This window comes from Balaenoptera borealis (assembly GCF_965194805.1).
Source record: "Balaenoptera borealis genome assembly, chromosome: 8".
Lineage (NCBI taxonomy): Eukaryota > Metazoa > Chordata > Mammalia > Artiodactyla > Balaenopteridae > Balaenoptera > Balaenoptera borealis.
Genome location: NC_138865.1, coordinates 7,524,808 through 7,552,773, shown reverse-complemented (window position 1 = coordinate 7,552,773; position 27,966 = coordinate 7,524,808). Strand labels below are relative to the sequence as shown.

General features: G+C 49.6%; 1 protein-coding gene, 1 long non-coding RNA gene and 1 pseudogene across 3 annotated transcripts; all 3 read right to left on the bottom strand.

Annotated features, from left to right (window-relative positions):
• Positions 1-248: 248 nt before the first annotated feature.
• LOC309634072 lies at positions 249-27,806 on the bottom strand. Its single transcript, XR_014247834.1, has 3 exons — positions 27,628-27,806; positions 13,532-13,688; positions 249-9,067 (listed from the first exon to the last, which is right to left on the bottom strand). It is a non-coding gene; the product is annotated as an uncharacterized lncRNA (long non-coding RNA).
• Positions 18,687-24,128, bottom strand: DEFB136 (defensin beta 136). The gene is made up of 2 exons (XM_082403370.1): positions 20,474-24,128; positions 18,687-20,040 (listed from the first exon to the last, which is right to left on the bottom strand). The coding sequence occupies exons 1-2, from the start codon at positions 20,526-20,528 to the stop codon at positions 19,868-19,870; spliced, it is 228 nt and encodes a 75-aa protein (XP_082259496.1). The 5' UTR covers positions 20,529-24,128; the 3' UTR covers positions 18,687-19,867.
• LOC309633758 (polyadenylate-binding protein 4 pseudogene) lies at positions 24,266-25,984 on the bottom strand (annotated as a pseudogene). The gene is made up of 3 exons (XR_014249550.1): positions 25,823-25,984; positions 24,366-25,707; positions 24,266-24,331 (listed from the first exon to the last, which is right to left on the bottom strand). The product of XR_014249550.1 is annotated as a polyadenylate-binding protein 4 pseudogene (transcript).
• Positions 27,807-27,966: the final 160 nt, after the last annotated feature.

Below are 27,966 nucleotides of genomic sequence, written 5' to 3'. Positions count from 1 at the left end.
GCTCTGGTCCGGGAAGGTCCCACATGCCGCGGAGCAACTGAGCCCGTGCACCACAACTACTGAGCCCGTACGCCTAGAGCCCATGCTCCGCAACAAGAGAAGCCACTGCAATAAGAAGCCCGTACACTGCAACGAAGTGTAGCCCCTACTCACCGCAACTAGAGAAAGCCCATGCACAGCAACTAAGACCCAACGCAGCAAAAAATAAATAAATAAATAAATAAATTTTATATATATATATATATATACACACACACACACATACATAGTAATAACTTTGTATGACAGAGGATTACCAGACTCATTGTGGTGATCATTTCATAATATATGCAAATGTCAAATCATTCTGTAGTACACCAAAAGCCAACATAACACTGCACGTCAACTATATATCAATTTTAAAGAATGATAACAATACCTATTTCTTCATCCTTTCACCAAAACCAGTTGTTTTCCTCTTTTAAATGTTTTCCCTGACGTTGTTTCATACTACACTCCCACTTCTCCATCCCTTTGTGCCATCGACTTCTCTTCCGACACACCAAACACAGACACACTTCAGAGACTCATAGTTTGTATTCACGTCATAAAATCACACAAACATGATCCATATGGTCAGAAGTCATGGAGTGAAAATCACTCAAACAGGCATCCACGGGAATTTGTAAAATCACACACACACGTCTTCACACACAAATGCCATCTTCTTTCCAGTCAAGATAAGACTATTGGTGGGAAAAGTGCTGCAAACTATCTCATTTCCCCGTGTGGGCGTCCCAGATAAGTGGCCTCCCACATCTGGACAATAATACCCCAGCTGACAGCGTCTCTGCAGCCCTCAGCCCGCCCGCCCTGAGAAGTCACCGTCGTCACGGCTGTGCCCGCGCTGGGTTGGGCCAGCAGCCCTGAGCAGATCGGATGGGTGGGCAGCCATGAGGACCTAGGAGCAGGGGTCACAGCCACGATTGCGGCGTGGCTGGGGATGCCCGGTGCCCAGCATCGCCTGGGAAGGGTGGCAGCCAATCAGAGTAATGAGAGTAACCCCAGGGGCCCACATCATCACCGTGGCCTGGAAGCGAGGATGCAAAGTGGCCAAGCTTGAGGGGTGCGTCCAACAGGCGTGTAAACCTTCCTCCGCTCTACCTACCAGGCACTCTGGGTGGGAAGGCCCTGCTGCCGATGTTCCCTCCTTTCCCAGCCGTGTCAGCCTTCACGCTGCGGCTTCTGCGATAGGTTAGCCAGTGCCAGGGACTCTGCTCGTCCTAAAGGAAACGAAACACAGTTAAGTGCTCACTTCTGCCCTCAAGTACCTCATGGTCTGGAGACGTGTCTCGGATCCCTCTGGCATTATAATTACTTTATAATCCTAGACCATGTCTCCCTGCCCCGTGTTCCTTGCTGCTGTGTCCGACGTTTACGGTCTCGATGCCACCGACCTAGCTGCTCACGAGGCCCGTTTTGAGTCCTTACTGCTATTTGTGAAGTAAAAGCCTGGAGACGGGCACATGGGAGACCAGCAGTGACGAACCAACCTGAGGCCAGAGGAATAAACACACTGCTCCACGTCCCCACCTCCAGGGCTCGGAAGGAGAGGCTGGAGCCCGAGAGACTCTGCTTGGAAGCCTGGAGATGTTGTCAGGCTGTGCTGAGCGTGAAGGGGGCCCGTCCTGATGATGTCTGTGGTCCCCCCACTTGGGAAGGAGGGGCAGGGCTCCTCACATCCGCTACAGACGAGAAGCTGAAGCCTGCAAAGGCTAAATGACTCGCCCCAGGCGGCACAGCTGGGAAGGGAAGAACCCAGGTCTCTGGACTTGGGGAATGTGGGCCCAGCCACGGGTCACATCCACGGGAGCTTGGCCAGTGCCCTCTCGGTGGAGGAGGCGGGGGCATCCCTTGTGTTCTCCTGGGGCCCAGGCCCCTGTGTGCATCCTTAGGGAGACGGGAGACAGAGCAAGTCACATTTATGCCCTGCTCAGCCCCCAACGTGAGCCTCCAGGTATAACTTGGTTAAGAAGGGGAAATTAAACATTAAGGGTGGGCTTGAGGGGTTTATGGGCTGGGTGTGTGTGTATAAGCCTAATATTCCCAGCACTAGTTGATGAAACTGCTGGTTTTTTCCTTAGAAATAGTCTGAGCGTTTTGTTCTCCAGTTAGATTGAGACCCCAAACCCTCAGACTTTTTTACTTGCTGATTTACCGACCATCGGTGTCCTGGCCACAGTGACAGCCGTGTGACGGGGCTCTGAGCTTGGATGTGAGGGCCACAACTTGCGCAAGTCCAAGCACAGCCTGTCTGGACTGGGAAGAGTCAAACGCTGGGGTCCAAGGAGGAATTCTATAAAAGAATCTAGGGTTAAATATCAAACAGTGGGAAAGCCAAATGCCAAAGTGGGCCAGAAGCAAGAGTAAAGCTTTAATGTGGAGCTGGGATTTGGAGCTGGGTCAAGAAGAGGTTTGGAAGCAGAAGGGAGGGTCAGGGAGAAGAACTGGAGTATTTGGGGGTCATGGTTTTAACGTGTTTTGAGCCGTGGAGCCCGATCTCCCCCCAAAAATGGTTGTTTCAATTTTCACTGCTCCCAGCAAGGGGTGACAGCTCCTGTTGACCAGCACTCTTGCCCATACGGTCAGTCCCCTACATACGAACGAGTTCCCTTCCAAGAGTGCGTTCGTAAGTCCAATTTGTTTGTAAGTCCCACAAAGTTAGCCTAGGTACCTAACTAACACAATCGGTTATATAGTACTGTACCGTAATAGGTTTATAATACTTTTCACACAAAAAAATACATAAAAAAACAAACACAAAAAATAAACATTTTTAATGTTTAAAAATGTTTTGGGGGGCTTCCCTGGTGGCGCAATGGTTGAGAATCTGCCTGCTAATGCAGGGGACACGGGTTCAAGCCCTGGTCTGGGAAGATCCCACATGCCGCGGAGCAACTAGGCCCGTGAGCCACAACTACTGAGCCTGCGCGTCTGGAGCCTGTGCTCCGCAACAAGAGAGGCCGCGATAGTGAGAGGCCCGCGCACCGCGATGAAGAGTGGCTCCCGCTCGCCACAACTAGAGAAAGCCCTCGCACAGAAACGAAGACCTAACACAGCCAAAAATAAATTAAAAAAAAAAAAAAGTTTTAATTGTTTAGCTTACAATACAGTACCTTGAAAAGTACAGCAGTACCAGCTACATCACTGCTGCTTTTACGCTTGCTTCCAGACAGCCTGGGTTTGAAATAAAGATACTGTACTACTGTACTCTATACAGTCATGTACAGTACACAAAAGCACAACCACTTGTAGAGGATGCACGCCACGTGACAATGTACATCAGACACGTGAGCTAACTTATGTGATGACATGCGAGTGCACGTTCGCACCTTTGAAAGCTCGCAACTTGAAGGTTCATATGTAGGGGACTTGCTGTACTTGATATTACAACTAAAAAATGGGATCTCATGAGACTGTGGTCCTGGAGGGTCTTACTGTCTGGTGGAATTTAAGTGCCCAGCACGTGGAAGACCCTCAGTAAGCATTAGCAATTCACAGTTATCACCCGGATTAGGGGAAGGGTTTGCAAGCCTGGGAGGGGAGTCTGGAGGCCAAGCCTTAGGTGTCCTGGCCCCGCCATCCCTAAAGGAGGGAGCGAGCCTCTTCCCTGGGGGCAGCCGGACAGATACAGGCCTGCTCTCTAGAACCAGAACCAGAAGGTCCAGATCCTATTCTGGAACCAGCTGTATGACCTTGGGCAAGTCACTGGCTCTCTCCTTTCTCAATGTTCTTGAGCACAAGATAGAGACAGAAAAACCACGTTTCCAATAGGTGGAGCTGTTGTCGGAGAGCTGAGGTACATTCAGTTCAGGTATGGAAAGATAAAAGTCTCACAAAAATGCAGCAAGCTATCGGAGGTATTAAGAGGGAGATGGGCAACAGTGTGAGATCTGGGTGGCACGTGGGATGAGAAATACTGTTCTAGGCCCCTTCTGCTCCCTGACCATCTGCCCTACATCCAACCTCTAGGAGGGAGGTGCAGGGTTTACCTGGGAGATGACTCCTGGCCAAGAAGGGACACTCAGAGTCTGCACAAACGTTCGTGAGAGTCAACTGGCCTGGTGCTTCCGGAAGGGCATAGGAAGTGAGCAAAAGGGAGAGAGAGGCCCGGGGATGTGTACGGATGGCACATTCTCCATCACTGGCACCTCACCCGTGTCGGGTAGGGGAAGGCACGGTGCAGTTCTCCCCTCATGTGTGACAAATGTCCCCTTCTCCATCTAGCGATTCCTGAAGTCAGGAGCTGGCTGAAGTGCCCGGGCACCAGGAATCACTGTGTGTCCTGGTCTGGGGGGAGAGGTTGGAGGCCTGTGATCCAGCAAGAGGGGGGCCCAGGGACCCCTGGGGGGAGTCATGGAACCCTCATTTGTACACCTGAAGGTGGTGCAGGCAGACTGCTGGGGGCTGAGGGAGCCCAGCGGGGGCGGACCGCCATCTCACAGAGACGGGACGAAAAGAACATGTTTCCTGAGTGTTTGCTGCCCGTCGGGCATGAAGTACTAATGTATTAGTCTATTTGGTCCTTGCAACACGCTCTGAGGAGTAACAGTTACACTCCCATTTTACAGATGTGGCAACTGGGGTTGCAGGGAACTGCCTCTACTTCAGAGCACATGGCCGTGGGAAGCCCAGCTCCAGGCCCGTCCTCCGGGGGTGACAAGGCGAGCCCCACCTGGCCGGGGTAGAAACCAGCCCTTGCAGTGCTGGACCAGACTGGAAACTGACCCCAGCTGTGAAGCCAGCAAAGCAGTGACACGGCCGGCAGGACACGGCCGTTTCCCTGGGCTCCAGCTCCCCACAGCTCTCTCCATAGCCTCACGCGACACCGGAGGAGGACGGTGGGTGCTGAGCCTGAACCGTGCCGGAGACTTTAATTCCTGAGCTGGATGAATGCCACGCTGGGCTGGACCGAGACGGCCAACAGGGATGGAAATAAATGGCCTGGGTCGTGGGGACCTGGGAGCAAGCATGGACTTTTATTTCAGGGGACAAGGGGAGACTCCCTCTGCCCTTCCGTGCCTGGCTAAGTGGTGGCTCTGTTTGCAGCTGGCCTTGTTCCCAAGTGCAGCTTGGAGGGGGGTGGAAGCTGAGCTGGGAGAGGTGGCCACGTGCCCTGATGGCCGGGGCAGCAGGAACTCCCAGAAAAAGGCCGGGGCCACGCGGATTTGAAGGCTGCGGCTGACAGTCCGCAGAGGCCCAGCCTGTGCCAAAGTAACCAGAGCTCGGGCTGTCCTTTGCCTCCAGGCTCCCTCCCCTCTCCGGTCCCAGGGAGGCCGAGCTGATAGGAGCTGGGTTCTGCCATGAAGTCATCTGTTTTGGTGCCAGGGAAGGGAAGGGCTGGGGGAGCAGGCGGAGGGGCCACAGGGCCCCCGCTCTGTCTGCCTTCCCCAGGCTGGCGCCACGGGTTGGAAAGCCTGAGTCTTATCTAGGCAGTGCCCGCTGCGGGGAGGCGATGGTGGGTGGGAATGGGGGCCCTAGGAGGGCAGGGGGCCGGGTGGGAAGGCCTGTGTATTGTCAGCAAATCTGGAAGAGAAAATGAGAGTTTGGTGGAAATGTCAGGGATCGGGGCATCTGTAGGTCTCTGCAAAGTTTGTCTGGCTGATACCGGGAATGATTCAATCGTGATCTGATGTAAGCACTCCTTTGACCATGTGCCACTCTACAGAAGAAGGAAAGAACATAAAGGACATTCCAAAGTGCCGAGGTCGCGGGGAAGGGGTGGACCAATCCAGCTCTCTGAGAGGGGGAGGGGCGCCCTGGAGAGATGGTGCTGGAAGTTACCTCCTCGCGCCCAAATGAAGCAACAGAGAATGTTGCAGGGCAAGGTAACAAGGATGACAGAAGTGTGAGCCCACTCAGGGCAAGGGCACCCATGGGCGTAAGACCAAACCAACCAAGTATCAAGAAATCAAGACCAGGAGAAGGACCATCTGTGCCCCAGGGTCCAGGGCCCAGGCACGGTGAAGGATGTGTCTCTTAGGGGACAGAGAGGCTGGAGACAAGCTCTGGACGGGAGGTGGACAAGAGCAGGCGGAGCCTTGGAAGCGGAAGCAAAGAGCCACAGAGGAAGACTCACCGTGTCAGCCATTATTCTTGATTAGTGGAGCACGAGGGAAACTGAGTCCAGCGCTGGCTGGGTCTCTTGGACTGGACTGATGGCCCATCTTGGGATGCTTGTGCAGACAGAGACGTTGTGCTCTTCCTCAGGCATGGGATATGATGCGCATGTACTCAGGGAAGGGGGTCAGAAACAGAGGGAAGCTGAAAGCCTGGAACCCAGAGCCTCACACCCTCTGATGTGGTCTGAATTCTGTGTCCCCCCCAGATTCACACGTTGAAATCCCAACCCCCAAAGGTGATGGTGTTAGAAGGAGTGGCCTTTGGGAGGTGCTTAGTCATGAGGGTGGAGCCCCCAGGAGGGGGGCTAGTGCCCTTACAAGGGACCGCAGAGAGCTCCTTAGCCCCTCTACCATGTGAGGACACAGCAAGAAGGCTGTGAGTTAGGAACTGGGCTCTCACCAGACACCCAATCTGCTGGTGCCTTGATCTTGAACTTCCAGCCTCTAGAACTGTGAGCAGTGAATTTCTGTTGTTTGTAAGCCACCCAGCCTGCGGTATCTTGTTAGAGCAGCCGGTACAGGCTAAGCTGTCAAGCTGACGCCCTTAGCCCTGGGCTGGGCCTGGGACAGCACAGCCTCATCAGGACACCGGGCAGGGTGGGGCCCCAGGAGCTGGTTCTGAGCTCCCTGTGGACCGCCCACATCCAGAGCTGGCTGCTCTGTTAGTATGTAGAGCACAGCAGGAGAGGGGGCCCATCCCTGATACCCGCCTGAGCCCGCTGCAGAGCCCACCTGACAGTTACACACCAGGTGCCCCTGGGGCCGCTGGAGGAGGTGGTGCCACCGGTGCCCAAGTGCCAGGCATCCTGCTAAGGTGTGGCTGGTAAGCAGTGGAAGGGCAAGGCCTTAGGTGAGGCTCGGGGGCAGGGCGGTGCTCTAAGGTGTGGCCCTGAAGCTGTCTTTACCTTTTTCAGCTGCTCTTGACTAGTTGCAGCTGACGTGCTCTTTAAGTGATACCCAGCCAGCTGACAGTGACTATTCTCAAATTAGAGCTCCATCATTATTTTGAAACACACCTTCAAAAGTCAGAGCATCATTCTTTTGGAATGTTTCCTATGGATTCAAAAATCCATTCTCATTGTTATAAACTAGTTGAACATTATACGGTGAAATAAAAGGAAGAAGTATACTGAAGTATAAAAATGGATATGAAAAATACATATTCAGAGAACTTCAAAGGTCATATTAAAATTAGAACTATTATATAAGAAAACACTTATGTACCTTGGAAAATGCCTCTTCTCACCTCTTGTGAAACAGAATCTGGGTACAGACCTGACCTGTGCCATTGATTCTTATTATCAACAAATAGATACCACATCTATTGACTCATACCATGACACGGTGCCAACCACATGAACTTATGTATGGCCTCTTGAGTGATTATTATTTTCCATTTACGTATGAGTAACTGAGGTTCAATGCTTTTCCTAATATCACTCAGCTAGTAGGTGACACTTGGGCCTGAACGCAGGGAGGCTGCATCTGAGTCTATAACACTTCAGTGCTGTTCTCGTCACTGACTCTCCATTACATTTGCTCTGCCTTCCTCTTTTTCCCCCAAATTAGTTTCTTTCCTTTCATATACATTTTACCGTACAATTAAAAAAACTTCACCGCCAATTGATACATCTTAACAATTTATATTTGCTAACGATTTCCATGTCTTAAACAGTCAGAAATTGACTTTCGTTACAAAACTGGAACAAACACTCTCCCCTTCCAATCCCCCTTCCCCTCCCCCCCAAAAAACCCCCCCAAAACCCCAAAACCAAACAACGTACAATTTCATTTCTCTGGTTCTTACTGTGTGATGTGAGGTTATATCCAAGTTCACACTCTTCCAGTTTTCTGTCCCACTCTTTCAAAAGTTGTTGAAAGTTGCCTCCTACAGGTGGAAAAGTGGCGAGAGTGGTCGTCTGGGCTCTGCAAAGACCGCCCCCCATGAGGATGAGAGAAGCGCTGACACCTCCGCCGCCCGCCCGAGCGGGAAAAGCAGGTAGGCCGCGCCCCCTGGTGGTGAGAACAGGTTCTACCTGCTCACCCGGAGAGGGGTGGGCGGGGTCTTCCCGCCCACGGTCACTCTCACCTGCGCAGAGCAAAAGCCCTTAGGGGCTTTTCAGCGACTCGAGTCCCTTTTGGACCATCGGATTGCATTTAATTTCGGTCCAATTTCTTTCTTGTCCTACACAAGTTGGCACGTATCAATTTTCCCAAACAGGCACGGTTAAAAAATGTAAATGGTGGCCCATCATTTTGACCAGCTCCTTCCCTAAATGCACGTGGTGTGGAGCAGGGAGCACGGGACTGCCTCTCAGAAGACCTGGCGTCTTTCCTGGGTTCTGGCCTCACTAGTGGCGTCCCTTCCCCTTCTGGGCCTCTGTTTTCTCACCTGTGGTGATGATTTCTAAGGGCCTTTCCAGACCCAGGCGTCGGTGCGTCTTTCAGACAAGAGGGGTTTGCCTCACCGGCCTGTGCTTGCGTCAGACCCCGCAGGGCAAGAGCCTCACCCCGCTCTGCTGCCGCCCCCAACCCACCGTTAGGACACTAGTGGCTGTGGTCCCTGGCTTAAATTTTCATGTGGGGTCTGACTCTCACTTGCTGTGTGGCTGGGACCGCAGCTTTAACCTGTCTGTGCCCTCGTTTCTGTAAACTGTCATGTCCCGTAAACAGAGCCCTCTGGACAGTGGACAGTGGACAGTATTGCGGAGAAATCACAGCACAGAGGGGGCTCTGCTTCTATTCATTGATTGTGCTTTTGACCGAATGCTGACTCTATGCCCAGTATCGCGCTGACCATGAGGACCTCAAAGGACACGAAGGAGCTGGTTGTTAAGCTGGACGTTGGAGAAGACGTCCGGCGGTGGTCAGCGGGTGCTCCCGGTGGACTCTTTTGAGTCGTAAGGCTGCAGAGGGAGCAAAACAGACAGAGTCTGCCACCTGGTGGCAGGAAAGAGTACTGCTCCATAAGGGGTGCTCTGTGCAGCTTCCCCCGCCGCCCCCCCCCCCCCCCCCCCGCCTCCCCCGAACAAGCTGGGCAGAAAGGGAAGAGCTGGCTGGCCACGCGTCTGGGACAGAGAGCAGGAGGAACTGTTCCATAAATGAAGTTGTTTTTGCCTTGGTACGGATTGATTTCCTTCAGCCCCGTGATCTATCGATATTTAGACTTGGTCTGTAGGACAGGTCACAATTATTTATTTAATCATAACGAGAGGTGATAAGCAAGTAAGGTACACCCTCCGGGACCTGGTCCAGGGTGACAACTCAGCTGTTCATTGTTTTAAAAAGGAACAATTTAATAGCATTTTGTGGCGCTCATTTCCCCCCCACATCCCATCTCATCTTCCCGGTATCAGGTTTGCGTGCGTGAACATTACAATACTCCGAGGAATAGGCGACACAGTGGAAGTTAGGAGACCCAAGCTCTTGTCTGGGCTCCGTCATTAACTTAGTGATGCGCTCATGGCTTAGCTATGGTACCAGGGCTGTCGAGCTCGATTTTAAAGCAGATAAAGATCATTTCATTACTGTCGACATATTTGTCAACTCAAATATTTTAGAAGTCCTACAGATCAATAAAAAAATGACAAACAGCCCGATAAAAGATTGGCCAAAGGTATGAATAGGCGCTTCATAACTGAGGCTCTCCAGGTGGCCAATAAGCATGTGAAAGATGCTCAGCATTATGCTTATTAAAGAAGTGCAAATTAAAATAACAAAGACACAGTAGACACATCCACCAGAATGGTGAGAATGTGAAGACTGACAATGCTAAGTGTTTGTGAAGATGCAGGGCAACCTGAACTCTCTCACATTGCTGATGGGAGTTAAACTGGCACAGCCTATTTGGAAACTGTCAGTATTCACGAAGAAATTGGTATATAAATACACTGTGGTACCTGCACAGTAATAAAAAAGCATGGGCTACTGTTACATGTAGCGTAATGGATGAATTTTATAAACATTGTGTTGAATGAAAGTCAGGCACATAAGACTGCACACAGTATAAGTCCATTTACATGAAGTTCAACCATAGGCAAAACTAATTGATGGTAAAGGAAGGGGTTATTGACTGAGAAGGGGCAAGAGAGAATCTTCTGGGGGTGGTGGAAATATCCTATATCTTGATCGGGGTGTGGTTATATAGGTTGTGTACTACGTATGCACACTTATGTATATATGTACATACACACATGTATGTACACATACATATATATTAATGTGTCCCTACACCCTTTCTTCAAAGCAATTACCATTTTTGTGATTTTTTTTGTTAACTGAGTAATTTCACCAAAATATATTTTATTAGTACAAGGCAGTAGTAATTTTCACTTCAATTTCGTGAGAATTGATGAAGTCATATAAGCTCCATTAAAATGTTTGGGGGAATAGATTTTTATAAAGACAGTTTTACTATGATTTTCCTACAGAATCTAATGATGAAGGCAACATTTTAAAATGATAACCCAATAAACATTTAGAAAGATATGATGTAATCATTTTTGTGATTATTGACTTACTTGCTTTTTTATTTATTTACTTTTGGTTTATCACTTCTAGTATGCTATAAAGTCAAAGAAGATGGCGATCACAACCCTTTTTGTGTGTGTGTGTGTGCCTATTCACATAGTAGCCAAGAATTTTATTTTTGTTAGATGAATAAATGAATACAAAAAACGAATGAAGACACGAATGAGTTTTTGTATTTTGCGATGCTTCTTTCTTGCCCTGGAAGGAGTAAACATGACTCAGAATAGCATAGAATGGTCAGGAATAGTGTTTATAAGGAAGGTTTTTTGAATCAATGTAACTATCATTTATTAAACATCTAATATGTGTTAGGCCCTGTGCCTTGCAAATGTCTCATTTAAGCTTAATAAAATCCCTTGAGATAAATATTATTATTTTTTTGACATTTAAATGTTTTTAATCCCAAATTGACATTTTCAGTACACATGAAGCATTTGTCCATGCTTTAGTATTCCAGTCGTGGCACTTGAACTTTTTCTTTGCTGAATAGTTCTGACTCCATTGCACCCTAATAATTTTTTTTTCTTCACTAGGAGGAGAAGCTGAGGTTTGGAGTTCAGTGACTGGTGCAAAGTCACACTGACGGATGAAGAAGGAAGGTATATGGGGCGACTTGGGGACCCTGCTTCTTCTTGCTGCTGTCCTCTACCCTCTCGACCATGTGATCCCTGACATAGCCCTGGGGTAGAAGTCCAGAAGCCTTGCTCACTCAGCCGGTAGTGGGAGGAGGGGCTCCAAGGGCAGTGCGGGGGCTCCACCTCCACGTCCCCCACAGGCTAGCGCAGTGCCTGGCGCGTAGCAGGTGAACAACAGATATTCGAGGAGCGAATGAAAAAGCAGCGGTGATACTGATAGATACCATGAAATGTTTCCATTCGTGTACTTATTCATCTGTCATGAATACATGTAGATTATAAGCCCCTTGAGGGCAGACGCCCTGGCCCAGGCTCTCTGGCCCTCGGCACTTCCCGTGGCTTCCACAGCCGGCCAAGGGGCTGAAACATCCCCTGGAGCAGAGCTTGGCCAACCAAGCCCTGTGGGTGGAATCCCACCCACTGCTTGTTTTTATAAATAAAGTTATATTGAAACATGCTGCTTTCACACTGCAAAGGCAGAGCTGAGTAGTTGTGCCAGGGATCACATGGACCTAAAGCTTATACATTTATTTATTTTTTATTTTTTATTTTTGGCTGCATTGGGTCTTTGTTGTGGCGTGCGGGCTTCTCACTGCAGTGGCTTCTCTTATTGCGGAGCATGGGCTCTAGGTGCGCGGGCTTTGGTAGTTGTGGCTTGTGGGCTCTATAGAGTGCAGGCTCAGTAGTTGTGACGCACGGGCTTAGTTGCTCCGCGGCATGTGGGATCTTCCCGGACCAGGGCTCAAACCCATGTCCCCTGCATTGGCAGGCGGATTCTTAACCACTGTGCCACCAGGGAAGCCCGGACGTAAAGCTTAATACGTATATTCTCTGATCCTTCCAGAAAAAGTGTGTTGACTCCTCAAGTTGAGATTCCCTTTATGGAGTCAATTGCCTTGGACACTCTGGGATGAGTTTTGCTGAAAGTGAGGCAATAAGTGGTCTAGCAAAGGAGAAGGAAGGTGACAGCAAAGAGAAAGATGGAAGGTTTCAAATATCAACATCCTCCGCCTCATAATTTGTTCATTACTGCCCTGAACATACTCTCAAAACAGAAGGCAAGGATCCCAGGAGTGGAGTCTGGGGCGCAGATGTTCCCTGGGCCTGGCCTGTGGCCCCCTGTCTTCCTGGGGGAGGTTTCAGGCTTGACCCGCCCCCCCTCTCCTCCCCCCCAAGAGCTTCTTGCCTTCTGCCAGGGTGGCAGAATCTGGATCCGGAAAGATCTCAACAGACTGGCGTTGAGAGGCCAAATCTAACAAAACAAAGGCAAACTGGAATAAATGTACGTTTGTGCCCTTAGATTAAAAAAAAAAATCAGGGCTTCCCTGGTGGCTCAGTGGTTAAGAATCCACCTGCCAATGCAGGGGACATGGGTCTGAACCCTGGTCCGGGAAGATCCCACATGCTGCGGAGCAACTAGGCCCGTGTGCCGCAACTACTGAGCCTGCGCTTCAGAGCCTGTGAGCCACATCTACTGAGCCTGTGCTCTAGAGCCCGCAAGCCACAACTACTGAGCCCACGTGCCACAACTACTGAAGCCCATGCGCCTAGAACCTGTGCTCCGCAACAAGAGAAGCCACCGCAATGAGAAGCCCATGCACCACAATGAGGAGTAGCCCCCACTCGCCGCAACTAGAGAAAGCCTGCGCACAGCAACGAAGACCCAACGCAGCCAAATTAAAAAAAAAAAAAAAATCAGTGACACAAGTATCCGTTTTGGGAGGATGAAGATTAATTACAGCATCAGAGAAAAAGAAAAAGTGCGTCCTGTAGATGGAGCATTCAAACTGGTGGTCACCGATTCTTGCAAAGGGAATTTGGTTTCAGGCTGCATTCGTGGGATTTTGGAATCTAGAATCAGGGAGGGGAGGCTGCTGGTGTCTCTATGCTGGCCAGAGCAGGCCTGAAAAACTGTGCCTGGGACACCGAGCTTTAGAGCAGAGCAGAGGTTCACAGGGCTCTGACCCACGTCCTGTGGCTCAGAGGAAGTGAGCTGAGCAAAATAATAAAAATGGTGATGGATAAACAAAACAAGACAAAAGCAACTCAAACTTATGTAAATCTTTCAAATGCTTGCATGTGCAGTATCTTGGTCAATACTCACAAGTGTGTGTACTATGTATTATCCCCATTTTACAGCTGAGGAAATTGAGGTTTCAGAGAGGCTACCTGAGTTGCCCAAGGTGGCAGAGTGATACAACTTACATTCAAGCTTATGTTCTCTTTTGCTGGTCAGGATTCCATGCCAGGTACAGAGCCGGGAGGGAGCACAGCAAAGGTGAGGGCAACTTGGGGCTTTCAAGGTTGAGGGTCTCAAATCTGGGTGATCTCAGGGGTTGCAGTGGCGGGGGGACGTCAGCAGCTGGGGCACAGAGAAACAGAACATTATTCTGGACAAAGGGGGGTGGGTGCTGACAGGGAGCATTTTAGGAAATATACAGGCTAGGAGATGGGAGCTGTGGATCTAGGGCAATAGGAGTGGTACCCCCTCCCTGTCCCCAGAAGTGTTTTATCATTGGCATTGTTTAGAATTGCTGGCATGTGGTGATAATAAAGAGTAGACTGGCTGTTAGTTGGCTTTATAATTGTTTTTATTTATTTATTTTTATGTTTTTTGATGTGGACCATTTTTAAAGTCTTTATTGATTTGTTACACTATTGTTTCTGTTTTATGTTTTGGATTTTTGGCCGCAAGGCATGTGGGATCTTAGCTCCCTGACCAGGCATCGAACCTGCATCCCCTGCATTGGAAGGCGAAGTCTTAACCACTGGACCACCAGGGAAGTCCCTATGATCGTTTTAAATCCTCTTCAGACAGTGCACCCTCCCCCTAATGCCTGCTGAGGGGATGTGTCCACTGCCTCTCTGCCCTTGGTAGGACGCTGCCCAAGGGACACTCTGTGTGTCTGTGATGCCACCAAGCTAGTCATGAACAGTAGCGTCTGCTACTGTCTCCAGGCTGCGTTCTAGACTGGCACCCTCCTCCATAGGAAGAACCATGGTACATCCAGCCCACCCTTCCTAGTGCAAAGAGTTGAAGTGATGTGTCCAGGGTCATAGAGATGGTTAGTGTTTGAGCAGGGAAAATCCCAGCTTCCGGGCTCCCCGGCCAGGACTTTGTGTGCAAATCGTGTGGTTTCCTAGTAGGCAGGTGGTGAGGGTGGGGTGTGGCCATGGCTGGGGGAGACGTGCTGGCTGTGGGAGTATCTCCCCAGCAGCTGGACCACAAGGCTGTCCTCTCCAGCAGTGTGTACCTCTAGGAATAAATCATTCTGTTAGTGAGTTGTAGAGGCTTCTTGGGGCTGCTACCCTGATCTGTTGCCCCATTGCCGTGAGAAGAGAACTTGACAGAAATCAGGGGGCAATGGGCCAGCTCCAACACTAACGGCAGCAGCAACAATAACTAATCCGAAAAAAAAAAATTAGTCCCTATTGAGTGCTTACCTAGGGGTTAATAATTATCCGGTGTTACTGTGTGCCAGGCTCCGTGTTAAGAACTTTTTAGCTTACTCAAGTCCCCAACCATCCTATGGAGTAACTTCTCTTATTATTCCAATCTCTTCTCCCCCACCCCTCCTCCTCCCCTTCCCCTTCCCCCTCCCCTTCCCCCTCCCCCTCCCCTTCCTCCTCCCCCTCCCCCTCCTCCTCCTTCTTATTCTTTTCCCTTACTACTCCTTTCCCAGGGAAGAGAAAATGGAGGCTAACAGAAGTTAAATGACTTGGTCAAGGTCACCAAGCTAAGACGTGGTTCTGGAAGGACCTAGATTGAAATCCAGGTTGTCTGATACTGAGGCCCATTCTGCATGAGTACACGACCCTGCTCCCATTAATGAGTCCTGATGGCATCAGGGCCCCTGATCCAAGCCAGGCGGCCGGTGGCCCCAGGAACATCATGAGTCCTTATGCTTGAACTTGTCTCACTGCCTCTCATCCATTCTGTCATCAGACTGTTCTCGGGTCCCACCCCAGGTGTCCTGTAGTCCCTGATCGAAGGTGGGGAGAAGCAGTCCTCGTGTGGTAGTTTACCAACGGCAGGAGCAGAAAGTCAGGGCGTGACCATGATCTTCCAGAAGAGCTCGGGCCAGACCTGGCCTTAGGTGACCCCAGGCCAGCAGAACCCAGGATTTATTAATAATTACCTTCTTTGTTTCCTCCCAAGATTCTGCTTTACCTAGGAGAGAGTGGGCCAAGGGTAGAAGGAGAAAAAGACAGGGAGAGACAGAGAGACAGAGGGGAGAATCTTCATGCCTGGAGCAAGAAGGTTTTAGGTCAGGCACCCACCCCAGCAGACCTTCACTTACAGGTGTGAAGGGGAAACATCACCTTCTCCCTCAATTCAGGTTTGACGGATTCAGTTATTTTCCGTCTTCCTGTGAAGGACATCGAAAGCAGAAAAAACTAACTTTGGGCGAAAACTAAGCCCTTGCTGCTTTCCAGAATAACTGAAGGCGCTGACCCTGCAGCAGGGCGTTACAGACCTGAGAGGACCTTGAGACCCCCGGGGCCAGTCCAGAAGTGAGCAGCGGTGCAGGAAGCCGCAAGGCTGTGCAGATCCTCTCAGGCTCATCTCTTCCGGGTCCTCAGAATTTGGGGTGAAATTAACCGAGCAAATAGAAGTTCAGGAAGTCGACTTGGCCAGCTTCTCCAGAAGCAATTAGGTTGCTGTAACCAACCCCCCAAGACAACTGCTGGTAACGTCAGAAAGCCAGTTGACGTATTTGCGGTGTGTGTGGAGGTCGTAACCCCTCCTAGGAGACCTGCTTGGTGTCAGGAGACCAACCGCGGGTGACAGGCCTCGTGACTACAGGTGGAGAGTGTGAGGAGTGTCAGGACCTTCTCCAGGGACGTTCTGTCAGATCAAATGCACGCCTCTCCCCGCGCAGGAAGCCCTGTTTCTTCCTCTTGCTTGCCTTCCTCCAGGCTCACTGAAGGCCATCAAGCTACTGGTTGCACCTGTCAGGGCTCTGGGCGGAGCAGACCAGGCCTCCAGCTCCGGGAGCGCAGCCCACCAGATGCAGCGAAGACACCTCCGGTCAAGGTCTTTGTCCTTCTGGGAGTGACACGCGTGGCCAGTGGAAAGGCCACTTTCTTCTCCTGTGCTCCATTCCATCCTCGTTTAGCTCCCGGCCTGAGCTGAAGTGTGGGACCAGTCTGTGGGGAGAGCCAGCCAGCCAGAAGCTGGAAGTCGCCTGCCCTGGGTATTGGGAAGGGAATTTCTTGGAAGCGGTTCAAACCGTAGAGTCGTCTCCAAGGAAGTGTATGAGCCTAAGCCTTCCTGGCTTACGGTCCTATTCGAGGGGTTGGTTTCCCCTGAAGTCCTGGTTTGTGCTGTTCTAACCTTTTCTCACCGTCTCTGGAAATTTTAGGGTTAGTCCTCCCCTCTTCTGGGCCAGCAGGACTCTCAGAGAGCCTGGGGGCTTTATCTCACGGAGCAGGACGCCGGAAGGGAGAGGGTGCACCCGTGCCTGGGGCTCCAGCTTTGCGGTCTGCTGCTGTGTGGTCTCGTGAACATTTCTCAACTGCTCTGCGTGTCCATTTCTACACCTGCTCCTTAGGCTGTGAAGGATTTTAGAATATCCGGTCACTCGCTTGACCGGCTATTCGTTGAGTAACCTGCTCCAGGTTCGAGAACTGAACTTCGAGACTTCTTTGCACACAACCTTACAAATCAGGGCCTGGGACTCGTGTGAACACGTGGAGCTCGTAAGCAATCACTTTCTGTGTTTCCCGCTGGTACTGCGTCCAGTCTGAGTTCAGAGGTTTCAGACCCAGAGGCGACCTGAGGTCTGAAAGTCGTCATTGTCACTTCAACTGGCCTTTTGCAAATTCACACGCCGGACCTGGTGCTGCTTGTGAAATATGCTGTAATGCAGCTTTTGAGTATCTGGGGGCTGCGGGGGGAGCTTAAGGAACTGCCACCCCTGCCAGCTCCGGGATGGTGCATTGCTGTTCTCCTCAGAACCACGCCTCGGCTCTGTAAGATGAGCTGCAGTTTGAGAACAGAACTGCTCATGTGCCTGAAACAGGAGGGAAGAGGGCAGGGCACAACCTTTAAAAGAATGACATAGCCATAGGACATGACAAAAACTGGTTAGAACTAACTAGATCCAAGATGGTGGAAGATTCGACTCCCAGCGGACCTTGAGCCTCATTCTAAGCTCACTGTAATACATCAGCATAGGGCCTTCCCCGGTGGTGCAGTGGTTAAGAATCCACCTGCCAATGCAGGGGACACGGGTTCGAGCCCTGGTCCGGGAAGATCCCACATGCCGCAGAGCAACTAAGCCTGTGAGCCACAACTACTGAGCCTGCGCTCTAGAGCCCACGAACCACAACTACTGAGCCCACGTGCCACAATTACTGAAGCCCGTGTGCCTAGAGCCTGTGCTCTGCAACAAGAGAAGCCACCATGATGAGAAGCCCGCGCACTGCAATAAAGAGTAGCCCCTGCTCGCCACAACTAGAGGAAGCCTGTGCACAGCAACGAAGACCCAATGCAGCCAAAAATAAATAAAATTAAAAAAAAAAAATACATCAGCATATGCTAAACGCCACCGCTACCGGTGTCATGACAGTTCCTAGACTAGCCATAAAAGGCCAAAAAGTGGGTGATGACCCAGTTCCTGGAAATCCCTGCCTTTTCCCTCGAAATAGTTGGAATAATCCTCCCACTCATTAGCCTATGAAATTACTCAGCTCATAAAAACTAACTCTGCCATATTTTGGGGCCTCTCACCTTCTGAGATGGCCCACACTCTGTCTGTGGAATGTGTTTCTCTCTAAATCAATCCACTTCTTACCTATCACTTTGTCTCTCACTGAATTCTTTCTGCAATGAGACATCAAGAACCTGAGCTTCACTAAGTCCTGAGACCAGGTGTGTGATCTCAACTAAAAGACCGTGGATTCATGACCCAATTTGGATTTTGTCTGGGTTTGAGTTCTGGCGTGTGGGTTCAAGTCCCAATCTGAGTTGCACAGTTTCGTATCCAAACCAAACCACCAGCATACGCAGGAGGCACTATTGTCCCAACAGGCTGATTCCAAGGTGCTTCATGTGTTATGGAGTCAGAACCTCTCTGCTGGTGGCTTGTGGAGAAGAGCTAAGAAGCAGAGGCCGTCTCTGGACCTTGTGGGCAGGATAGCCCACCTGGACCTGGCAGGTGGCGCTCACTGCTGCTCTGCTGTCACTCCGGAGGGGGAAGAGGGTGGGGAACACAGCCCCGGAATGGCCCGGCCCCGTGACACCCCGCCACGCCGCACGCAATCCTGTCTGCTGGGGTCTCTGGGCGTGTGCCCAGCATGACTGGCCGTCCTTGTGCAGACAGAAGACATGTGATTCCTGCCAAAGGTTGGTCTGGGGCTTCTGCTCTTCGGCTGGAACTCTGAGCACCCAAGGGTAGGGAGCACATCGTCTTGCTCACAGAATGCTTCCTTTTTCAGAGTCTGACACAATCCCAGTGGTGGTGGATGTAATAAACACCTCAGGGGGACGCTATGACCCGGTTCTGTTGCGCGGAGTTCTGACTCCTGGATTCGACTGCTGGCCAGAGAGAGAACACGAGAAGGATGCCACAGAGGCGCCCCTTGATGCAAAACTGCTCCCCACCTTTCCAGCCTCGCACCCCACTTGCCCACCCCACCAAGGACAATTTCTCCCAGTGTGGTTTTTGGAGCCCCTGAGATACAAAATTGGGAACTGGGTAGTGAAAGAGAAGATGGGAAGCCTCGGGGGGATAAATTAGGAGTCTGGGATTAACAGATACACACTACTATATATAAAATAGATAAACAGCAAGGACCTACTGTATAGCACAGGGAACTATATTCAATATTTTGTAATCTATAATGGAAAAAGAATCTGAAAAATTTGTATGTATATGTGTGTGTATATATATATATATGTATATATATATACACACACATACACACATAACTGAATCACACTGCCGTACACCTGAAACTAACACAACATTCTAAATCAACTATACTTCAGTAAAAAAAAAATACATCCTGTTAGATTCCTCTACTTAGTAATTGAAAGGTGGTACACCTTAATAGTGTAGACACTGGATCAAGACTGTCTGGGTTCAAATCCAGTGCTAACTAACTCTTACTAGTTGTGTGACCCTGGAAAAGTTCCTTCATCTGCAAAATGGGAGAAATAATAAGAGTTTTGGGTGAGGATTAAGTGATTGAATACATGTAAACCACTTAAAAGTGGGACTGGCATGTGGTAAGTTATCGTTATTAGGCTCAGTGGATGTCATATCCTTGGGCCTGTAGTCACGTATTGATCAATTGATCCTGAATGGGATATAGGAATTATTGATTGGAGATTGGAGTGCAGAAAGTAGAATAGGAATGCCTTTTGCCACAATGCCCCTTTAGAAAAACACATCTGGAATTTCGCCAGTAAATTGGTTAGAATCTGGTGCCCATTTGCTACCCATAGCTCGTTAGCCATCCTTACGCACAGATTGGAGGTCTTGTCCTTTTAGCCATTTGTGTATCCTTTTAATGCGGACCCATGAGGTAGGCTCATGTTTCATAGACCTGAGGGGGAGTATGTCTCTTCAGTTTTAGGCAACAAGACAATACACTGTGACAGTAGGCAACCCATTTCCAACCTACTCTACAGCCGAAGAAACATCTGCCCCCAAGCGCAGTGCAAGTACGAACTTCCACTCCATCATTTCCAAACAAGCCATTCCCTGAAGGGGAAAAGAACACACACACAAGAAAGAAAAAATCAGTCTTCAAGAGGCTGGGGGAGATCTTAGGGCTGTCCTCTCTTTCCTGGTGAAGGACTCTACCCTCTCACCTGCTGTTACATTTCGGCGAGGGCCGCTGAGTCCAGCGCTAATCGGAGGAAGTTGAGGGAAACAGGAATTTGGATAGCTGGAAAGTGATCTCTGCATGTGGTGAAATGGGCTCCCCTCTCTTAAGCTTTGGCAGATTTTCAGGATGTAGCGACAGATGAGCAGGGCGGGGGCCGAACACCACTAACCCACCTCTTGGCCCTAGTCTTCTGATTTATCTGATATTGGTGTCTCCCTGCTGGGCTTACACCAATAGGGCTTTTCAAGTGCCTCAGTCCTTGGAAGATCCTCATGTGCATGATCAGACCTGTACCCATCATCTTACCTGAAGACGATGAGATCACCAAGAGGAAGAGTAACCCAGAGAGACAGAGCCTCATCGTTTAGGAGGGCACAGAGCTGCAACTTCCTGGGGGAGCCTGTCTGGGAGGCTCCTTTATAGCGCCGGGCAAGGCTGGGTGGGGCTGGACGCTGGCCTCATTCTATCTGGAAGGACACCCAGGGGAGACAGGCTTCTTCAGGGTTAGAGGAAAAACAGTCCCTAGGCCATTCTGTGCTACTTCCTCTTCTACAAATCATGGGAGCAGAAGCGACTCAGTCAAGGCAGAACAGGAGCAGAGACTAGGCATCCTCGTGCCAGGCCTGGGCACTTTCCCTGTAACTTCAAGGGTACACTGACGGAAAAATGGCAGGAAAATGTCTGCTTGTTTTTCCGGTCCAACTGAGAACACAGGAGCCCAGAGAGGTGATGTGATAAAATACAGGCTTCATTTCAGGCCAGAAAAGAAGTCGGCAAGAATTTACAGTGTTCCAAGAAGCAAAGGATCTCAAGGTGTCTTGGCCTGACCAAGAGTTAGGTAGGTGTTCAGACATGGTGGAGCAGGGAAAGCCTTCTCTTCGGATGCAGATTTATTCTCCTGTTGGAGGCCCATGCTGCAGGGAATCTTTCCCCCAGAAAACGTCGCTGAGGGGCTTCATTTTCCAAACGGCTGATATAAAATGTTGGCTGGAAATTTGGCAACCTTGAGGGTTCTGAGAAAGATTCTCTTTTTGGAGTGGGTGGGTTAGAACCCTCTCCTGGCCCCTGAAGGAAGGGGAGTTCAGTGCTACAGGAAGAGCCAGTTCAGTGCTACGTTCAGGGTTGGCTGCCCTCTGTCAGGAGTGGAGTAGAACAACGCTTCCCCGGAGCTACAGGGACGTGGATCTGGGGAAGGGTCATTAGGTCTGCCTCCTTGGAGGGAGGTGGGGGACCGAGAGTTGAGAAGACACGAACTTAGGGTTTATTCTTGCCCCTGAGGCAGGCTTGTACCCGCCTGACCCACGACTGTAGGATTCTGAGTCTGTAAAGTGGCAACAGAGCATAGTTTTATTGATTACATGCCGTTTTGCAGTAACAGGCTGTTGGATAAATTATTTAGCATCTCTGAGCGTCAGCTTCCTCTTTCTTTCTTTCTTTTTTTTTTTTTTTTTTACTATTTTTAAATTGAAGTATGGTTGCTGTACAATATTATGGAAGTTACAGGTGTACAATATAGTGATTCACAAATTTTAAAGGTTATACTCCATTTATAGTTATTATAAAATATTGGCTAGATTCCCTGTGTTGTACAATATCCTTGTAGCTTATTTTATACCTGATAGTTTGTATCTCTTAATTCCCTACCCCTATACTGCCCCTCCCCTCTTCCTTCTTCCCATTGGTAACCACTAGTTTGTTCTGAAAATCTGTGAATTTGCTTCTTTTTTTGTTAGATTCACTAGTTTGTTGTACTTTTTTTTAGATTCCACATATAAATGATGTCATACAGTATTTGCCTTCTCTGTCTGACTTATTTCACTTAGCATAATACCCTCCGTGTCCATGTTGCTGCAAATGGCAAAATTTCCTTTTTTATGGCTGAGTAGTATTCCATTGTATGTATATATACACCACATCTTTATCCATTCATCTGTTGATGGACACTTAGGTTGCTTCTTGGCTACTGTAAATAGTGCTACTATGAATATGAACTCTGGTGTGCATGTATCTTTTCAAATTAGTGTTTCTGGTTTTTTTTTTTTTCCCAGATAAGCTTCCTTTTCTCCAAAAGTGCATTGTAAGAGGTTTTTTTGATGATGAAATGAGATAGAGCTTGAAAAATGCATCATGCTCATTCTGGTGTAGATTTCCTTCTTCTCCTCTCCTCCTCCTCCTCTTTCTGCTACTCTTCGTACTTATTCTGTATTAAATCCCACCACCACTATAGCTGTGTTTCTTTCTCTTCTGCAGACCCTCTCCAAGAGACTTCTTAGTGAATGCAAAATGTTGCTGGGAAAGTTTTATTCTGGGTTCCAACAATGCGTATGGTTGAGAGCACGGCTGTAGGTTGGAATGGGAGTGGGAGAGAGATGGTGGGCTAGTGGAGTAGAAATATGGAGGTCGGTGCTAGATCAGGGCTGGGCATTCCCTTGCAGTCCCCAGGAAAGGCTCCCAGGAGACCCTGCACTGGGCATATGATTCCCGCCCACGGAGCCCAGGCCATATCCTGACCATCTGCTGCCATAGACATAGCATAGGCTAGTACTGACACCTTATTCTTTTAGAGGTGGAAGAAACAAGGCTCAGATTGGTGAATGGGCTTGCACAAAGGAAAGAAGCAAGCTGTGGGCTGTGCTGGCATCAAATGTTCAGCTGTCTTAACACTCGGTTTGGAACTCTGTCCTCCATATATTTTAGATTGTTCAATTGTGCATTAGGGAATATGGGAACTATGAACCTAACATTTTCTAAATATTTCTTAGTCCCTCCTACACACAGTTCTGGAAAAGCAGATCTAATATGTGTCTGGGGGTCAGTATGTGTTCAGAACAGACTCTTTCCTTTCCACCCACAGATGTCCTGATTAAACTACCGTCCCGACCGTTGGGCAGGAGTTTCTCCTAAGTGAGCCAAGTGTTCCCACCTTCTGTCCAAGGTCTTGTTGGGCTAAGCTGCCAGGGAAACACAAATGGATTCAGTGTTGCTCTGTTAGTGCTTTCTTCCTTTATCTTAATTTGCTAGAATTCTCATGCCCTCCTTATTATCATCTTTACCTTTGAGAAAAAACATCCACTGCACATCCTATGTAACCCTAAATGAATTACCCTGTTTAAGGAGCACGCTTCCTTTTCAGTTGCCTCATTCACTAGTCAGACCCTTCCTGAGTGAAATGACTTAAACTCCATTTTAAAATTTTGTTTTTCTTTCCCATTATGGTTTATTACAGGATATTGAATATAGTTCCCTGTGCTATACAGTAGGACCTTGTTGTTTATCCATTCTATATGTAATAGTTTGCATCTGCTAACCCCAAACTCCCAATCCATCTCTCCCCCACTCCACCCTTGGCAATCACAAGTCTGTTCTCTATGCCTGTGAATCTATAAAGTCCATTTTTTAGAGCAGTTTTAGGTTCACAGGAAAATTGAGTAGAAAGAGCAGACAGCTCCCTCCTGTTCCCACACGTGTACAACCACCTCCATCATCGACACCCTGCACCAGAGTGGTACGTTTGTTACAAACGATGAACCTACATTGACACACAGTATCCCTCCAAATCTATGGTTTACACTAAGTTTCACCTGTGGTTGTGTATATTCTGTGAGTTTTGACAAATGTATAACATCTATCCACCACTGTAGTATCATACAGAATCGTTACCCTATCCTAAAAATTCTCTGTGCTCTGCCGTGGTTCTTATTTTTAAACTTTTAACATAAACTATTGATAAAAGATGAAATTTAATACACATAAAGAAAAATAAACAAATCATAGACGTAGCTTCGTGACTGAACATACAGCAAACACTGCGTAACCACCACTCAGATCAAGGAAACAGATGTTCTCCAGCACCACCGACGGTCCTAGTGCACCACTGAGTGACCTGCCCACTCCCTCCCTCATAAGGGGGTTTCTGAGTGCACGGTCTGGATAAGCGGGAACAAACGTCCACCCGCGCAGCATCTGCCTCCGTTCCTGGCGGGGTGGAGGGGCGCAGGTGCTGCGGTGGCCCGCGTGGACGCGCTCAGCGGCTCCTGCCCCTGCGTGTGGACTGCAGGCTGGGGTGCCTGCAGAGGCTGTATGGCAGGGTGAGGGATACGCTTGAGGTGGACTTGTAAGGTGCAGCAGCACGAGGTGGTACGTTCTGCAGAGCCGGGGGAACGCCTCCAGATGGGCAGCTGCAGAGCCGGGGGAACGCCTCCAGATGGGCAGCTGTCAGCCAGACCTTGCTAGGCAGCGCTAGCCACCAAAGTCCATAGCCAAGCAGTAGGGGCACTCAGACCCAGATGGAGCCAGATGGCGAAGAGCTGGACGAGGCCCAGACTGGCCTATAGCGCTTGGCATTCCTTGGACGCCTTGCTGCCAGCGTGGATGAGGTCTCATCTGTGCTAGATGGTTAGGTGTGTGACACGGAGGGCTTCCCTGAGCCTGTGGAACTGCTGGCACAAAGTAGCCCCCAGCGGCAGGTTGGCACTCATTTAAGATGGCATTGGTGGGGGGCACCCTCATCCCGGCCACCCGCTGCTTACACTGGTTGGTCAGGTGAGCCTTTCTCTGTTCCCTCCTCTGGGCCAGGGCAACACACAGCGGCTTGCAGCCCACGATGCATCCGCTCAGTGACTGCTCCGCTTGCCTCTTGGGGGCACGTGGAGCAGACAAAGCCAAACCCTTGCTTCTCCCATCCTCCCGTGTCCCCTTAGCACTGGCGATTGATCCAAAAGGAGAAAACTCTTCCTGAACTTCTCATCATCACTGGTGTCATCCAAGTTCTTAATGTAGAGATTCACCCCTGATAGCGACTAATTCTCTCCTGTTGCAGCTGTTCAAACTTCCGCTTTAACGGGGCCTGCCGATCCACTTTCTTCTGTGCACAGCCGAGGAAAACGACTTTCCCACTGATTGCTTTTCCATTTGTCTCTTCCAAGGCCTTATTGGCATCCTGGTGTTTTTTGTGACTCACAAAGCCGAAGCCTTTGGATTTCCCACTGGGATCTCTCACTTACCTTGACGCTTAGGGTCTTACCAAACTGGCTGAATAGCTCTTTCAGTCTCTCATCATCCACCTCTTCCCCAAAGTTTTTGATGTAAACGTTGGTGAATTCCTTGGCTTTGGCTCCAAGCTTGGCTTCCCGCTCTTTTCGAGACTTGAATCTGCCCACAGACACTTTGTGGTCACTGAGGGTCATGCCCTTCATCTTCTCGATGGCTTTGTCGGCAGCCTCTTGGGTCAAAGGAATAACCCTTAGGGCCGGTCTCATCACCCCCTACCTTGCAGGACAGAATGTTTCCAAAAGCAGAAAAAGAATCACGAAGTGCCTTGATACGTATAGATTTGTCCAGGTTCTTGATGAAGACATTTCCCACGCCAGGTTTTCTCAAAGAGGGATCCTCTGAGGCCACGTGATACGGGTCAGCTTTCCCTTACTCACATCAAAGTTCGTGGTCTCCAAGGCCCGCTCAGCCGGCTGCTGGAAGTGGACGCAGGCAGAACCCAGGGAGTGGCCCACGTGGGCGGACAGCACAGGCCCCGCAGGGCTGAACTTTGCTCACAGCGAGGCCTCAGTGATGTGAGAGTGCAGGTTACCCAAACACGGGGGGCCGTGGGGTAGCCGCTGGCAGCAGCGCTCATCTCCCCAGCCCCGACCGCTCCCAGACCTGCCAGGAGGACTTCTTAGCGGGACCACACAGGACAACAGGGGCTCTGCTCGGAGCCGTGGCCTGAAGTTCAGAGAAGCTGGAGGGGGCTCCGAGGACCAGAGAGAGCAGTTCGGGGCTGGCTCCCAAGAGACTGCCAAACCGCAGGCTCTCAAAGCTCATATGGCCCTCCCCGGGAGTCTGTTAATATTCAGCTGTCCTGGCCTGAAGCAACGGACAAAGGATTAATCTCCAAAATATACAAACAGCTCATGGAGCTCAATATCAAAAAACCAAACCACCCAATTAAAAAATGGGTGGAAGACCTAAACAGACATTTCACCAGATAAGACATACAGATGGCCAAGAGGCACATGAAAAGACTCTCAACATCACTAATTATTAGAGAAATGCAAATCAAAACTACAATGAGGTATCACCTCACACCGGTCAGAATGGGCATCATCAAAAAGTCTACAAACAATAAATGCTGGAGAGGGTGTGGAGAAAAGGGAACCCTCTTGCACTGTTGGTGGGAATGTAAATTGGTGCAGCCACTATGGAGAACAGTATGGAGGTTCCTTAAAAAACTAAAAATAGAACTACCATAAGACCCAGCAATCCCACTATTGGGCATGTACTCTGAGAAAACCATAATTTAAAAGGACACATGTACCCCAGTGTTCATTGCAGCACTATTTATAATAGCCGGGACATGGAAACAACCTAAATGTCCAATGACAGATGAATGGATAAAGAAGATGTGGCACATATATACAATGGAATATTACTCAGCCATAAAAAGGAATGAAATTGGGTCATCTGTAGAGATGTGGATGGACCCAGAGTCTGTCATACAGAGTGAATTAAGTCAGAAAGAGAAAAACAAGTATCGTATATTAACGCATATATGTGGAATCTAGAAAAATGGTACAGATGAACCTATTTGTAGGTCAGGAATAGAGATGTAGATGTAGAGAACGGACATGTGGACATGGGGGAGAAGGGGAGGGTGGGACGGATTGGGAGATTAGGTTTGACATACACTACCATGTGTAAAACAGATAGCTAGTGGGAACCTGCTGTAGAGCACAGCTCTGTGCTCTGTGACCACCTAGATGGGTGGGATGGGGGGGTGGGAGGGAGGTCCAAGAGGGAGGGGATATACATATAGCTGATTCACTTCATTGTATAGCAGAAACTATCACAACATTGTAAAACAATTTTACTCCAAAAAAAAAAAAAAAAAAGAAATGAAAGAAAATGTACCACCTGAGATCAGTAACCATTATTCTTCAAGTCTCAAGTGAAATGCCATTTCTTCAGGGAGCTCCTTCCTGATCAACTTACATTATTAATCCATTTGACTGTCCGTTTATACTGTTGTTCTCAAGATCCCAGAATGGAGCTACTCTTTCCCAATGACTTCACAGCAACTTGTAATCACTAATCAGAACGAGGACTCTCTCCTCTCGTCCCTTGTCTCCATTCTTGTTCCCTCCCTTCCATTCTAATGTGTCTGGTATGTCTTTGAGTATGAGGGGGGCTTCTGAAAAGATGTAGCATTGTTTTCCTGTGTGTATTTAAAAATTTTAATACATGTCATTATGCGTTGAATCACACACACACACACACACACACACACACACACACACACACACACAAAATTAAAACGGGGACTCCCCTGCAAACGACACAAATACTTCAAGAGGCAACTGACGGGTACGCACGGTGGCCTCGAGAAACGCATTTCTGTATAAACACAGGCTTTGGGCTCCCGGGGTTTAAAATTACAGCAGCCCGGGGAAGAGGGAAACCAAACATACGTAAATGCCGACTCGGCGAGGGCAAGCCGCCTCCCACGTAGAAGCAAAGCAGCGCTGAGGCGTGGTGCGCGGACAGGTGGTGGGCGAACACGTGGTGGGCGGACGCCTGGTGCGCAGACGCGTGGTGGGGGGGACACGTAGTGCGCGGAAACGTGGTGCGTGGACGCCTGGTGCCCGGAGACGTGGTGCGCGGACACGTGGTGAGCGGACACGTAGTGCGCGGAAACGTGGTGGGCGGACATCTGGTGCGCAGACGCGTGGTGGGCGGACGTCTGGTGCGCAGACGCTTGGTGAGCGAACACGTAGTGCGCGGAAACGTGGTGGGCGGACGCGTGGTGC